The sequence below is a fragment of the Malus sylvestris genome, chromosome 17, assembly GCF_916048215.2.
Source record: "Malus sylvestris chromosome 17, drMalSylv7.2, whole genome shotgun sequence".
Lineage (NCBI taxonomy): Eukaryota > Viridiplantae > Streptophyta > Magnoliopsida > Rosales > Rosaceae > Malus > Malus sylvestris.
Genome location: NC_062276.1, coordinates 11,930,969 through 11,944,939, shown reverse-complemented (window position 1 = coordinate 11,944,939; position 13,971 = coordinate 11,930,969). Strand labels below are relative to the sequence as shown.

Sequence of the window (13,971 nt, the reverse complement as noted above, 5' to 3'; positions counted from 1 at the left end):
ATATTTGTTGTATATTTCATTATGAAGATTACAAGAGAGTGAAGGCAACTCTTACTCTTATAGAGAGCCAAAAGAAAGCTACAATAGATTGTAGGATAATTACATAAAAATAATCCCTAAAATATGCCCTAACAAGTGGAAAAGCAAAAACCAAATTACAAGTAAAGAAGCTTTTACAAGCAACTAAGAAAGGTTGATGTAAGGTGAATGACAAGCTATGGAAAGTGACTGGTGAATGACAAGCTATGGAAAGTGACTTTAGCCCATGACTTAGCTAAAGTGAGGATGACAACTTATACATATAACCCATCCATACAAACCGGTTTCAATACACCCCCTCAAGCTGGATCAAGGGGATTGATTGATCAAAGCTTGCACAACAAACGCTGAAACTGAGTAGAGTCTAGTGCTTTTGTGAATAAATCAGCAAGTTGATCGTGGCTGCGTGTGAACATGGTGTCTATCACTTTGGATTGAACTTGAGCACGAATATAATGGCAGTCAACTCCAATATGTTTGGTCATTTCATGGAATACTAGATTGGAGGCAATGTGCATGGCAGCTTGGTTATCACAATACAAGGACATAGGTGTCATGCTTGTGAATCCGAGCTCGGAAAGAAGACCTTTCAACCATATGAGTTCACAGGCTGTTGCTGTCATAGCCCTATACTCAGCTTCGGCACTAGATCGAGCAATAATAGTTTATTTCTTGCTCTTCTAAGTGACAAGGTTCCCTCCAACAAATGTGCAAAAACCTGTTATGGATTTCGATCAAGGGCATTTCCAGCCCAGTCAGGATTTGTGTAGGCCAAGATGTGAGTTGATCCATTGTTCTTCATAATTATCCCCCTTCCTCCTGAGCCTTTGAGATATCGAAGTATTCTCTTGACGATTTCCCAGTGAACTAAAGTAGGAGAGTGCATGAACTGACTGGCTAGGCTAACTGAATATGAGATATCAGGCCTAGTAATGATGAGATAAATAAGTTTCCCAACCATTCGCTGATAAACACTAGGGTCCGAGAGAGGTTCACCTTTTTCATGCCACTGAAGTTTGCTAGCTAGAGGTGTTCAAGCTGGTTTACATTCCATCATGTTAGCTTCATCTAGAAGATCGAGAACATACTTTCTTTGATTCAAGAACAATCCCTTTGAAAAGGTTGTACCTCAATTCCAAGAAAGTATTTCAAGGGCCCCAAGTCTTTAATGGCAAATTTTTGGTGAAGTGGCTGCTTAAGCGCCTTGATTTCACTTATATTGTCACCTGTAATAATTAGGTCATCAACATATATAAGCACAACCAATTTGCCAGCAATACCACTTCGAACAAACAAAGAAGAGTTAGCATGACTCATTTTGAACCCTACAGCTTCAAGGACTGAACTAAGCTTCGAATACCAAGCTCAAGGGGACTGTTTGAGACCATATATGGCTTTATGAAGTCTGTAGACCTTGTTGGGTTCCTTTGCCCTTGGATGACCAGAAGGCAACTTCATGTACACTTCTTCTTCAAGATCCCCATGAAGAAATGCATTCTTCACATCCATTTGGAATAAAGGTCATGCATTATTGACTGCCACATACAACAATACCCTCACTGTGTTCATTTTGGCAACAGGAGCAATGGTCTCCTTATAGTCAATCCCATAGGTTTGAGTAAAGCCTTGAGCTACTAATCGTGCCTTGTGTTTTTCAATGCTTCCATTAGAGTTGAATTTGGTCTTATATATCCACCTATTTCCCACGAACTTCTTGCCATTTGGAAGGTCCACCACACTCCATGTTTAGTTGTCATTCAGAGCTTAAAGCTTTTTAGTCATAGCATCTTGCCACTCAGGCATGCATATGGGTTCATGAAAATTCCTTGGTTCGAAAGTATGGGACAATTTGTTAAGGAAAGAAGTATGAGAAGATGAGAATCTATGATAAGAAATGGCTGCAGAGATAGGATGCCTTGCAGTGTAAGTAACATACTCTTGTAACCTCACTGGTTGATGTCTATCTCGTGTAGGGTTTCTTCTAGGTGCACTTATAGCTTGCTGATTTGGTTGAGCTTCTGATGGTCTAGAGGAGCTTGGCACTGCATTAATTACACTCTCAGTGAGTTGAGAATTCTCAGTGATGATATGAGAATGAGTGGCTTCATGAATTTCTGCTGGAATAGGTAGTGGAAATAGGTCCATAAGATCTTCCATATTAGCATTAGTCTCCAACCCTTTGTGGAAATAAGGTGAATATTCATCAAATCGCACATCTCTAGAGACTGCCAGTTTCCCCATGTTAGGGTTGTACACTTTGTAACCCTTTTAAGAACTGGCGTATCCCATAAACATACATTTGACAGCTCGAGGGTCAAGTTGAAGGGAATTCTATGAGATTCATGCGGGATTTCTAATGACTAGCATGCATATACAATTCAAAATTTATATACGAAAGCAACGGAAGCATGTTATCAAATAATATCAAAGCAATAGTCATGCAAATCCCCTTCAAGATGCATAGGTTTATGTAAGATGCATCAAAACCAAACTTATATAAGAACAAAGTTTAGGAGTAGTTTTATACCTCTTGATCTAAATCTTAGACCAAGGATGGACCACCTCCAAGCCCTTTGCTCCTTGAACTCCTTGAGCCTAGCCTCCTTCCTTGCCTCATCCACTTTGTTTAGAATGAGTGCTCCTAGGTTCTTTTCAAGTTTCCAAAATTGAAAACCTCTAAAGATCCTCACCCACTAGTGTAATGAGAAGGATAAAGGAATAACCAAAGGGAGAAAAAGATGATTAGCTAAAATCTCCCTATGGTGGCCGGCCTTTGGTGTGGAAGAAAGAGTTATTTTCTTTTTTCTCTTTAGTTGTTTTGAACACCCAAAAACCCTAATGAAACATTTGCTATAAAGTTCCTTTTATAGCCAAAAAGAAACAAGTCAACATTTGACCTTTCTATCCCTCATTTGGCCGGCCCCCTTTGTGTTGTTTGGGCTTTGGGCTTTTATTTATTTCAAGTCATCCAATGCTTGAATAAAAGCCCAATGGGTTTAGGCCCAATGGGCCCAATTAAACCCGAACGTTTCTTTAAGCCCAAAACGATCTTATATCGCTTTTATGATTTCTTTAGACTTTCTAATTAATCACAACACTTAATTAATCTAATTAATTATTTCCATCATCCAGTAATTACTCACTACAAGAGTGTATTGGTGAACAATCGTTTTAGGTTCTAATTAGCAAGGCAGTGAGGTGATTGACACCAATCCAATTGATTATATTTAATCCAATCACTTAGTGAATTAAAACCTACTTTTAAGGTGATTGGCACCAATCCAATTGATTATATTTAATCCAATCACTTAGTGAATTAAAGCCTACTTTTAATTCACCTTCTTCTTTGATGATTACATTTAATCATCTAGAAGAACTCACAAGCCATGAGTGACATCTAACGATATATCATGGCTACCCAAGCTAATGTAGAAGTTGTTCGGAGAACCTATTCAGTTGGAATTACAATGTAATTCGATCCTTCTCTAAAACAATACTCTCAATCACATCACTAGGGTATGGATATATTATGTCAAACCCCTAATGTGATTATTCCTTCTTATATGATTCAATTGAGTCGTATAGGAACGCTTTCCTTTATTATGCTCGATACTTCGGCCGAAGATTCCCGAATCATATCTTAGAGTATTCTTCCTCTCTTAATGAGGATTAGAGATTCCTTGTTGCGAATTCACTTGCCTTCATGACTAAGTGGCTTAACCCCAACTATGTCGTGGACACCCGCGAATGGAGTGACTTTGACATAATCAAAGATCAAGTACTTAACCACAGGACAACGATGATGCCTCAGGTCAAAGGACTACTTACATTATTCCAACCATTAGAGTTACTTGCCTGACATGTGAGTAGACCTCCATGCAAGTACTCTTGTTCGATTGTGTTCAGTGAACTCATTCCCTTAATGAGCACCTACATACTTGTCTTAGTGTCACTACACGAATGGGATGGGACTTTCCATCCTTCCAATTGAAGCGGACATAGTATGTACCGGTCTATGCATTGTCAGTATCCCTCCAACAATCCTATGACCAGGAACCTTTTGGACATGATGGTTATGTGAAGAAGGTCTCTGTAGTCTAACATCATTAGATTACTTCTTCAATCGATCCATTGTCCATGGATTCACTATTTATGACATATATCGTTTATAGAGATAGTCCTAATTAGTATCTTTGCCATTTGATGTATAAGAGTCATCTATACATCCATTCATTGTCCTGAAAGGTTTCTTCCAAAGATTGACTTTCAGGGCATATTTCCAACACAAGTTTGTCACGATAGAGAGCTTGAATGTGCACATAACAAGTACAACCAAACGTCCTGAGGTGAGACAAGTTTATAGGACTGCCTTTCATGACTTCAAAAGGAGATTTAGTATTCAACACCTGAGCTGGCAGTCTATTAATGTTGTACGTGGCAGTGAGTAGGGCTTGAGACTAAAATTTCTTAGGAACATTCGTTTGGATTATAAGTGATCGAGTCTTCTCCAATAAGTCTCGATTCTTTCTCTCTGCCACATAATTTTGTTGTGGTGTACCAACACAGCTAGTTTGATGCAAAATGCCATGATTGCTCAAGTAATTACTCATGTTATTGGAAGTGTACTCGGTACCATTATCTGATCTTAACATATATAACTTAGACGAAAATTGATTGGTGATTAGGTTGTGAAAGTCCTTAAAAACATCAAACAAATCACTTTTAAGTTTTAAAAGATACAACCAGGTTACTCTAGAATAGTCATCAATAAATGTAACATAATATATATACCCATCAAAGGATTCTACATGAGAATGACCTCAAATATCAGAGTGAACAAGCTCAAAAAGTTTACTAGTTCTAGAATTAGAGGAAACAAAAGGAAGTCTAGTGGCTATTGACATTTGACAAGTTGTGTTTTTGCAAAAAAAGGGAAACAACTTGATCATCACATGTTCTAAGGGATGGGCAAGGTATTGATGCCAGAGTTGATGTTCCTGAACTTGACTTAAGATGACATTGAGCTTTTTGACAAAATTGGACTTATTTGAGAGATGGTAGAGTCCATTCAAGAAGAACCCTTCACCAATCTTCTTATGAGTAACTCGATCCTGAAACACAACATTGTGAGGGGAAAATATGGCAAGATAGACTAAGGTTTTTGTGATTTTTCCTATTGACAAAAGTTGAAAATGAAAGAAAAGTACATAGAGAGCAGTGGAATCAGTATGCTCACTTAGCAATCTAATCTTTCCTTTTCCTAGAATAGGTTCTCCTTTCCCATTTACAATAGATACATGAATTGGATCAATAGTTATTTGAAAATCGTGTAGACTAAAGGGTTATTAGTTATATGATCAGTGGCACCAGAATCAATAATCCAAAAATCATGTGTAACATTTGCATTAAGAGCAGTGGAAATGGCACTAATAATACTTGGAATATTGCCTTTCGATGTGTTCTCCAAGTCAGCCAAGAATCCAGCAAATTTTCCTAGCATTGTAGTAGGGTTTTCAAGTGTCATTTCATCAGGTTCAGTGTTTCCTTGCTTCTAGCAGCAAACTGGTTGATCAAGGACACATGATTTGTTGAGAAATTGGCCATCCCATCAGTTGAGGAACAAGCTGAATGAAATGCTTTTGGAGTGACTACACCCTTCTCATCTTTGATCATCCTGCCTTTCCTATCAAACTTCGGCTTTAACTCCGGATGAAGAATCCAACATTTTTCTCTCAAATATCCCTTCATGTTGCAATAAGACCATTTCCAGTCTGCTTTCTTGCCAAGCAACCTATCACCAGTTACTTTGTGATTTGTCGTGAAAACCCTAGCTTCAGAGTTGGATTTGGGCTCAACGTTCATCACTCTTCGTTAAGTTTCCTCTCTCTGGACTGCATGACACACACTGGTAAAGGAGGGCAGCTCTTGAGTCATTAACAAGTGACTACGCATGTCTTCATACTCTGCTCCCAAGCTTGCTAAGAGTTGAAACACCTTCTCTTCATCATCCCTCTTCAGTAGCACATCGTAATCAGTCGTGTGTGAATGATACATATCGAGTTCACATGGATTTCATACTTCCAAGGTGTTGAACAAAGGAGTGATCACCTTGCTTTAAACTAGCCATATTCTTCTTCAGTTGAAAGATGCGAACTGAGTTATTTTGGCTGCCATACATGTCTTTGACAAACTCCCATAGGAGAAGGGAAGACTTTGAGTAGCTGAAAAACTCAAACAGTTTTGGCTCCATGGAGTTAAGTAACCAGGACATGACCAGCTGATCAGTAGCATGCCATGCATCATAAGTTGGTAAACCCTAGCTTCGATCTTCCTCCTAGAGCAAGTGACACAACTACTGACCAAGGAAGGTAGTTGAACTCATTCAGGAGCACCAAGCAGAGTCGTTGATTTGGATTGTTCTTAACCCCTTGGGTTAAGTTTGGAGAGGAGGATAAGGCACTGTCTGCACTAGACACATTTTCTTCTGCTATCTTTATCGATGATGAGCAAATGAAGAAGTAAAAAAAAATGAACAGAGTCAGGACCCTATGGTTCCTGCTCTGATACCATGTTGAGTTTTGGTTTCAATATTTGTGGTATATTTCATTATGAAGATTACAAGAGAGTGAAGACAACTCTTATAGAGAGCCAAAAGAAAGCTACAATAGATTGTAGGATAATTACACAAACACAGTCCCTAAAATCTGCCCTAACAAGTGGAAAAGTAAAAACCAAATTACAAGTAAAGAAGCTTTTACAAGCAACTAAGAAAGGTTGATGTAAGGTGAATGACAAGCTATGGAAAATGACTTTAGCCCATGACTTAGCTAAAGTGAGGATGACAACTCATATATACAACACATCCATACAAACCGGTTTCAATAAATATATTATTGGAAGGTACTAAATTAACTTGAATTGTTTGATGTGCTTGTTGCGTCGCGCAAAGCTAACAGAGAGAAATTTGGGAAATATATTATTAAAAGGTACTAAATTAACTTGATTTGTTTGCTGTGCTTGTTGTGGAGAAAGATAAAACTCTTGCCACATACAGAATCAATGCCGTCTGCACTCACATTGGTTGTGTCGTGCCATTTAACAAGGCGGAGAACAAGTTCTTATGCCCCTGCCATGGATCCCAGTACAATGACCAAGGAAGGGTTGTCATAGGACCTACTCCTTTGGTGAGTTCATTTAGACTTTTATTGACTCTTGCTAGTTTTTATGTGAAATGCTGCATAATACGTACGATAAAAGATTGTTTCTTTACCTCCTTTCTGAAATAACCGAATGCAAAATTTAGACCCATTAAAATGATAGATTCACTAACACTTAGAGTTTATTTTATACTTTTATTAAGTATAACATAAGATTTTGTGGTATCTACTAGTGTAAATATTTTAAATTGAAGATCGAATTCATTCATTGTATTCATATAGGATCAAGGAGTGTAGCTATAAAAAATCATCAAAATAGGAGTTAAAACTACCGTTAAATCGTGATTTTTCGTTTATAACCGTCGAAAAGTTTTGTCCCGTTACTTGATCTCTGAATGTTTGTTTTTTGCCATTTTTGGCGTATGCGATCTCGAAGTATATACAAACAAGTTTGACAGTTGGATCGTTGAAACTGGTATCGTACAATGTGTATCCCATCAAAACAATAAATCTACTAACACTTGGAGTTTATTTATACTTTCATTAAGTATAACATAAGATTTTGTTGTATCCACTTGTGTAAATATTTTAAATTGACAATCGAATCAGTTCATTGTATTCATATAGGATCAAGGAGTGTAGCTATAAAAAAATCATCAAAATCGGAGTTAAAACTACCGTTAAATCGTGATTTTTCGTTTATAACCGTCGAAAAGTTTTGTCCCATTACTTGATCTCTGAATGCTTATTTTTTTTTTGTGATTTTTGGCGTATGTGATCTCGAAGTATATACAAACAAATTTGATGGTTTGATCTTTAAACCTAGTTTTGTACAATGCATCTCCCATCAAAACAATAGATTCACTAATACTTGGGAGTTTATTTATACTTTCATTAAGTATAACATAAGATTTTGTTGTATCCACTTGTGTAAATATTGTAAATTGACGATTGAATTAGTTCATTCTATTCATATAGGATCAAGGAGTGTAGCTATAAAAAATCATCAAAATCAGAGTTAAAACTACCGTTAAATTGTGATTTTTCGTTTATAACCATCGAAAAGTTTTGTCCCATTACTTGATTTCTGAATGTTTGTTTTTTTCAATTTTTGGTGTATGCGATCTCGAAGTATATACAAAGAAGTTTGATGGTTGGATCGTTGAAACTAGTTTCATACAATGCGTATCCCAACAAAACAATAGATTCACCAACACTTAGAGTTTATTTATACTTTCATTAAGTATAACATAAGATTTTGTGGTATCCACTTGTGTAAATATTTTAAATTAAAGATCGAATTCATTCATTATGTTCATATAAGATCAAAGAGTGTAGCTATAAAAGATCATCAAAATCGAAGTTAAAACTATCATTAAATCGTGATTTTTCGTTTATAACTGTCGAAAAAGTTATGTCTCGTTACTTGATCTCTGAATGTTTATATTTTGTGATTTTTGGCGTATGCAATCTCGAAGCATATGCAAACAAGTTTGACGGTTCGATCATTGAAACTAGTTTCGTAGAATGTGTATCCCAACAAGTTGAATGGTGTGTATATATATATATATATTGTACGTATAGCACTTAAGAAATTGAATGATATATATATATATATATTTATTAAGTAGCTTTAAATTTATTATTGTAGTTCGGATCAGGTTTTTGTTAGAAAAACATATTATTGTGGGTTTTATGTAAAAAATTGAATTTGAAGGGAGTAAAGTCATATTTTGAGTAAATGTTATAATAATTTAAAAAAAAAAAAAAAACTTGCTCGACGTCACGATGGGTCGTTGCATAAACCAACTTTGTGCGATGTCTTAATGTATGCATGCGTCATGCAATGTGTTAAAATTTTGGCGGTTTAACTGTAAAAAATATGCACTTTGTTTAAATTTTTCCAAAATCTTGTGCGACAAAGGTGTGCATTCGTCGCGTAAAATAGCTTTGCGTGACGTAGGGGCACCTGTGTCGTGCAAAGAACGTTTGCGCGACTCACAGGCTGTGTCGCTCAAAGTAAATGACTTTAGACAAAATGGAGGTGCAAACCTTGCAATTGAAAAACAGTCGGTCTCTCGTCCCTCTCTCTCACTCTCTCTCTCTCTCTCTCTCTCTCGCAGAATAGCGGAAGCCGAACGAAACCCTAAAAACCAGGTGCGTCGTCCTCTCCTTCCACCTCCCCAAGCTCTCTTGCATGGCCTCTCACCAGTCACCGCTCACCAAGTCGCCAATCACCATCGTTTTCCCCCTTCCAGTCGCGTCCTCCACCACTAGCTGCTAAGTGCTCACTTCGCCACTCCAATCTTAAGGTAAGACAATTTGTTGAATATTTTTTTGCATTTTATAAATTAGGGTTTTGGATTTTGAATTTACAGTTAGGGTTTTGCTTGATACATAAAGAACCAATGCGAGAGAGAAAAATGGCAAGGAATTCAGGTGTAGCCATGGCACGGCAATTGCTCGGCAATCACAGCAAGTTCTGCACCGCGCTTCTTCATCATTACAGCCTTCCTTCCAGTTCTTTCCAAACCCTGGCTTCTTCAATCCCCACCTCACCACCTCCACCGCCCACAGCAACCCCTTTCACCTCCAATTCCCTCCACCACTCCCCAAACCCTCGCTTTCTGCAGCTCCAACCTCTCTCCTCGCCCTCAGGTACTCCGTATTTTTGTTATTGTTTCAGCCATTGTTCAAAGTTTCAATTTTTGAATTTTGGGTTTTGGAATAGCTCATTAAATTGAATTCTTGATTAACTTGAATTTCAGGTTCCTCAAACATTGTTGTCATTAAGTCAGAGGATGAATACAACAGCACAATCAGCAAAGCTAAGGGTAATTTTTCTTGGTTTTCAAAATTGTTTTGTTTTGAGAAAACTTATCAAACATTTATGCAAATTATCTGATTTATATGTTAAATTTCATATAGACGGAGCTGAGCCAGCACTTTTCTACTTCACTGCAGTCTGGTGCGGGCCTTGTAAGTTCGAAATATGTTTTCTTTTAAGCAACGAAGTCATTGGCACAAAATGTGGCGTAATTATGTGTTTTGAACTTAAAATTGGTACTTTGGTGTGATCTCTTGTGCGGCAGGTTCATATCTCCAGTCATTGGAGAGTTGAGTGAGCAATACCCACATGCAACAACATATAAGATTGACATCGATGAGGTGCGCATTCGCATAGGAATCTAGTTATTATGGAACCTAGTTATATGTTAAGTGTTGTTAATTATGAAATCTAGTTATTCGTTACGGGTTTCAATTCTCAAGTTAGTTGTAGCAATAACTTTACTTGTGGGCTTATAGCCATCTGGCATGTAATGGTTAGCTAGTTTGAAAGTAATTTCATTTATTTTTAATTTGGGAGCATGATTTTTTTTTATTTTTTAAATTCATACCTAACCTTGTTTATTCTATTTACAGGAAGGACTTACAAACACTTTGGGCAAGTTGAATATTTCTGCTGTGGTAAATGATTGCTCTTATTATGTTTGAAAGAAAATATTCCAATTTATTTTGTTCTTCATATATAGCTTCTTTTATTCATGGCACTGGTGGGATGATCTTTTTAAGATGGTCTTTTGAATGGATTATTGCTGGTTTTGCTTCTTAGTAATTCTATATGTTTTTACTTGGTTATGGTAAAATCCAAGATCTATTTGGTTTGTAATTTGATGTGTGTACTCTGGTGCAGCCTACATTCCATCTCTTTCAAGATGGGAAGAAGGTGGCTGAAGTTGTTGGTGCTGATGTTGCTCGCTTGAGAGACACTTTTGGAAAACTCTACAAGTAATTTTTTAGTACATCACACTACACTTGTGTGCTTTCTCATTTGTGAATGCAGTGTTTATATTAAGTGCATAACAGTTTTTAGTGGTTCAAGTTTCTCCAAATGTGATCAGTTCTATAGCTCAATTTATATTAAACCCTATCGTAGGATTTCCATTTCATGTGTGTGTGTGTGTAACTAAAACTGTTGGTGTTGATGACACTTAGAAAGTAGCTATTGAAAAACGTGGTAGTTGCATAATTCATTTGCACTTGTGTCTTTGGAGCTTACTACTGGACCATATGATATACCATTTTGAGAATCAAAAACCAAAAAACTCTCCGCAATGTGGAACCTTCTGTGGTTTTTGGTGTTATTGTTATGTGATGACGGTGTAGGTGATCAACTGTGCCCATGACTTTTGGTGTCAATGACTCTCCCTTAACTGGTCGTGACGGTACCCATGTAAGTCATAATTTTTTCGTGTTTGCAATCAGTTATTAACTTATTATACATGCTCTATTTATACTACATTTTATCATCAATGTTCGTATTTTTCATTGAGCTGTTTTCTTGTTATAGTGGAAAACACATGCACTTTATTTCCTCACTTTGGTTTCAAATCATTGATTTATGAATTATCTGTACTTGATGCACGCCTCGGATAAAGTGACGGAAATTATATGGACAAAATGTATATGGGAAGAGTAGAGATTTGACAGTTTGTATCATAATTCATTGTTATCATCTATTTGTTTTCCTAAATTTGACGGGTCTGATTTACATGTCCTAAATTTAAGTTTTTTCGGTGTACAGGGAATGCGCGGGTTCGTGAGACGGGTGCCTCCTTTTCCAGATCGACCATAGGACAGGTCAGCCTTGACGGAGGAAGTGGCAACCCTAAAAGGTCAGCTTGCGGCCCAAGAAGCAATCCGGGAAGCTGAGATTGCAGCCTAGTTATCGGCCCAAGACGATAAGATGAGTATGATCTTAAGTGCTTTACAGATGTCTGGCCTTCAAATCCCGATGCCAGCATCTGATCTTGCTCCACCTTCGACCTCCCAGCCACTTCGCCCAGTCGATATTTAGTAGCTTGATGTATCAAACGTAGAAGACTACTTCTTGTAGTTTTTTCTTTTTTGTTCGAACATCTTGTATGTACATTTTCATATATTTTATAATTAAATATTTTTTATTGGTTTATTAATTATTATTTATAATTTAATTACAATAATTATAAATAAAAAAATTAAATAAAAAAATATTTTTGCCAAAAAAAAGCAAGGGTTTGCACGACGTAGGTTGTCTGTCGTGCAAAGTAGTTTTGTGCAAGGCATGTTACTTTTTTGTCACACAAACCCTGTTGTAACTGTCTTGGCGTGACAGTTGGCGCGCGACGAAAGTTTCGTTGTGCTAATTTTTGGGCAACGTTTTTTAACTTTGCGCGACGAAGGACCTGCATAGCAAAGTGTTTTTTTGTACTTGTGCTCCCTAACAATTATTAGTGGACCGGGCTAAAAAAACTATCTGACCATGTTTTTTTGTTACCACTATTTTTTCCACCCTTTGAAACCCTAAAGTGGGAATTTAACACTCATGTATTGGTCACAACTAAAGTTCTAAAAGGCACACTAATCGGGTGGTAGACAGGAATCTAGCGCCTAGGTGGGATTTTTTTTTGGGGGGGGGGGGGAGGGGTGGGGGGCTTAGGTCTTTTTTTTTAATTTTTAATTAAATTTATTATATAACGTACAAAAAATTTTCTATTTATACTTTAAAAAAAATACGCAGTTGTACTGGAATACATATGTGACAACTCGTCACTAATTTTACAGTTTTATTATTTTAAAGGAGTGATGAAAGTAATACTATCCAAACTTATGCTCAGATACCAAACTGATACACCCTGACCCGGAATGTCCACCTGGACTCAGAATCGAGCTGTGCTAGTCGACACCAGGAGGGTGGCGAAGCCATAAAGTGTAGTGATATGGAAAATGTGAATAAATTTAAACCTAAAAGTACCTAAATGTATGAGTGCGTTTGTGAGCGGGAATAAACCCAATTCACACGTGATGTCAGAGCATAAGTAAAGTACAGTAAAGGTAGGATAAGAATTAATCCGTCGAAGGTAATCACATATATCAAAGTTTGCCAAGAATCCTCGTCGACACGAAAGCTCAGCACTAAAACCTGGAGGGGCGAAAAACAAGGGTGAGTAGGCCTAAAAATAAAGTTTTATAAAAACCTTTTTGAAAACATTATAACCCCTCGTCGTAAAACAAGAATAGTTTTCAAAATATACATACTACGTATAGTATGAAAATACTTACCGTATCTTGCAATATCTCAAGAATTCAACCCGTCACAAATTTCGTAAATAGGCATATAACTTCCAGTAATCATAATATCTCGCAGAAATAAACATATCACATTGAGTGCTCATAAACATATGCTGACATGAGTTCATGCAGAGGTATTCTGACATGAACAAGACTGGGTGTAATAATGATTTAAGCTCTAGTACTACAATTACGTGAAGACTGGTACTATGTGCATCACATACGAGTCCTAATTACCTATAGCAATCTAGAACATGATTGGCACCTACAATGGATCCAAAGTGAGCGTATTATGCAATGTGAACATACACGTTAAAAGATTGGCCCTGACCTGAGTGAGTACTAACACCAGTGTAGCACACGATGAGCAGATAACGTGAATAGAATCATAAAACAATAATCGATAATTTACGTCGACATAATACTACTCATTGCCGTAAATATCTTTTAAAATTAATAAAACCGTAAAATTAGAGACGAGTTGTCACACATATATGCAAAATAGAAATAATATATAAATTATAAAGTACTAGAACATATTGGAAACATGAGAAACAAGTATATAATGAGTGTTTGTCTAAGTATCCAACAAGTCTCATACAATTTATTGAAAAAATAAATGGAGACTTTGGATGCGGTCCCTAGCCACTAATACTCATTGATT

At 36.9% G+C, this 13,971-nt stretch overlaps 2 protein-coding genes and 1 long non-coding RNA gene across 6 annotated transcripts in view; 2 read left to right on the top strand and 1 right to left on the bottom strand.

Moving 5' to 3' along the window:
• LOC126611149 (uncharacterized) overlaps nt 1-13,971 on the top strand; it is a 72,575-nt gene that overhangs the window by 21,624 nt on the left and 36,980 nt on the right. The gene's annotated exons all lie outside the window — the stretch shown is intronic.
• LOC126611146 (glutathione S-transferase F9-like) overlaps nt 1-13,971 on the bottom strand; it is a 62,117-nt gene that overhangs the window by 21,722 nt on the left and 26,424 nt on the right. The window lies entirely within an intron of this gene.
• LOC126611148 (thioredoxin O2, mitochondrial-like) lies at nt 9,249-12,172 on the top strand. Of its 3 annotated transcripts, XM_050279333.1 has the most exons (9): nt 9,249-9,508; nt 9,600-9,854; nt 9,965-10,030; nt 10,125-10,176; nt 10,286-10,364; nt 10,620-10,664; nt 10,891-10,985; nt 11,364-11,430; nt 11,782-12,172. In XM_050279333.1, exons 2-8 carry the CDS (start codon nt 9,605-9,607, stop codon nt 11,365-11,367), a joined length of 591 nt encoding a protein of 196 aa, XP_050135290.1. In that variant the 5' UTR covers nt 9,249-9,508; nt 9,600-9,604; the 3' UTR covers nt 11,368-11,430; nt 11,782-12,172. The 3 variants fall into 3 exon arrangements, with proteins under 3 accessions (XP_050135290.1, XP_050135289.1, XP_050135288.1); XM_050279332.1 differs by having other exon boundaries at nt 10,125-10,179; nt 10,289-10,364; nt 10,891-11,430; XM_050279331.1 differs by having other exon boundaries at nt 9,250-9,508; nt 10,891-11,430.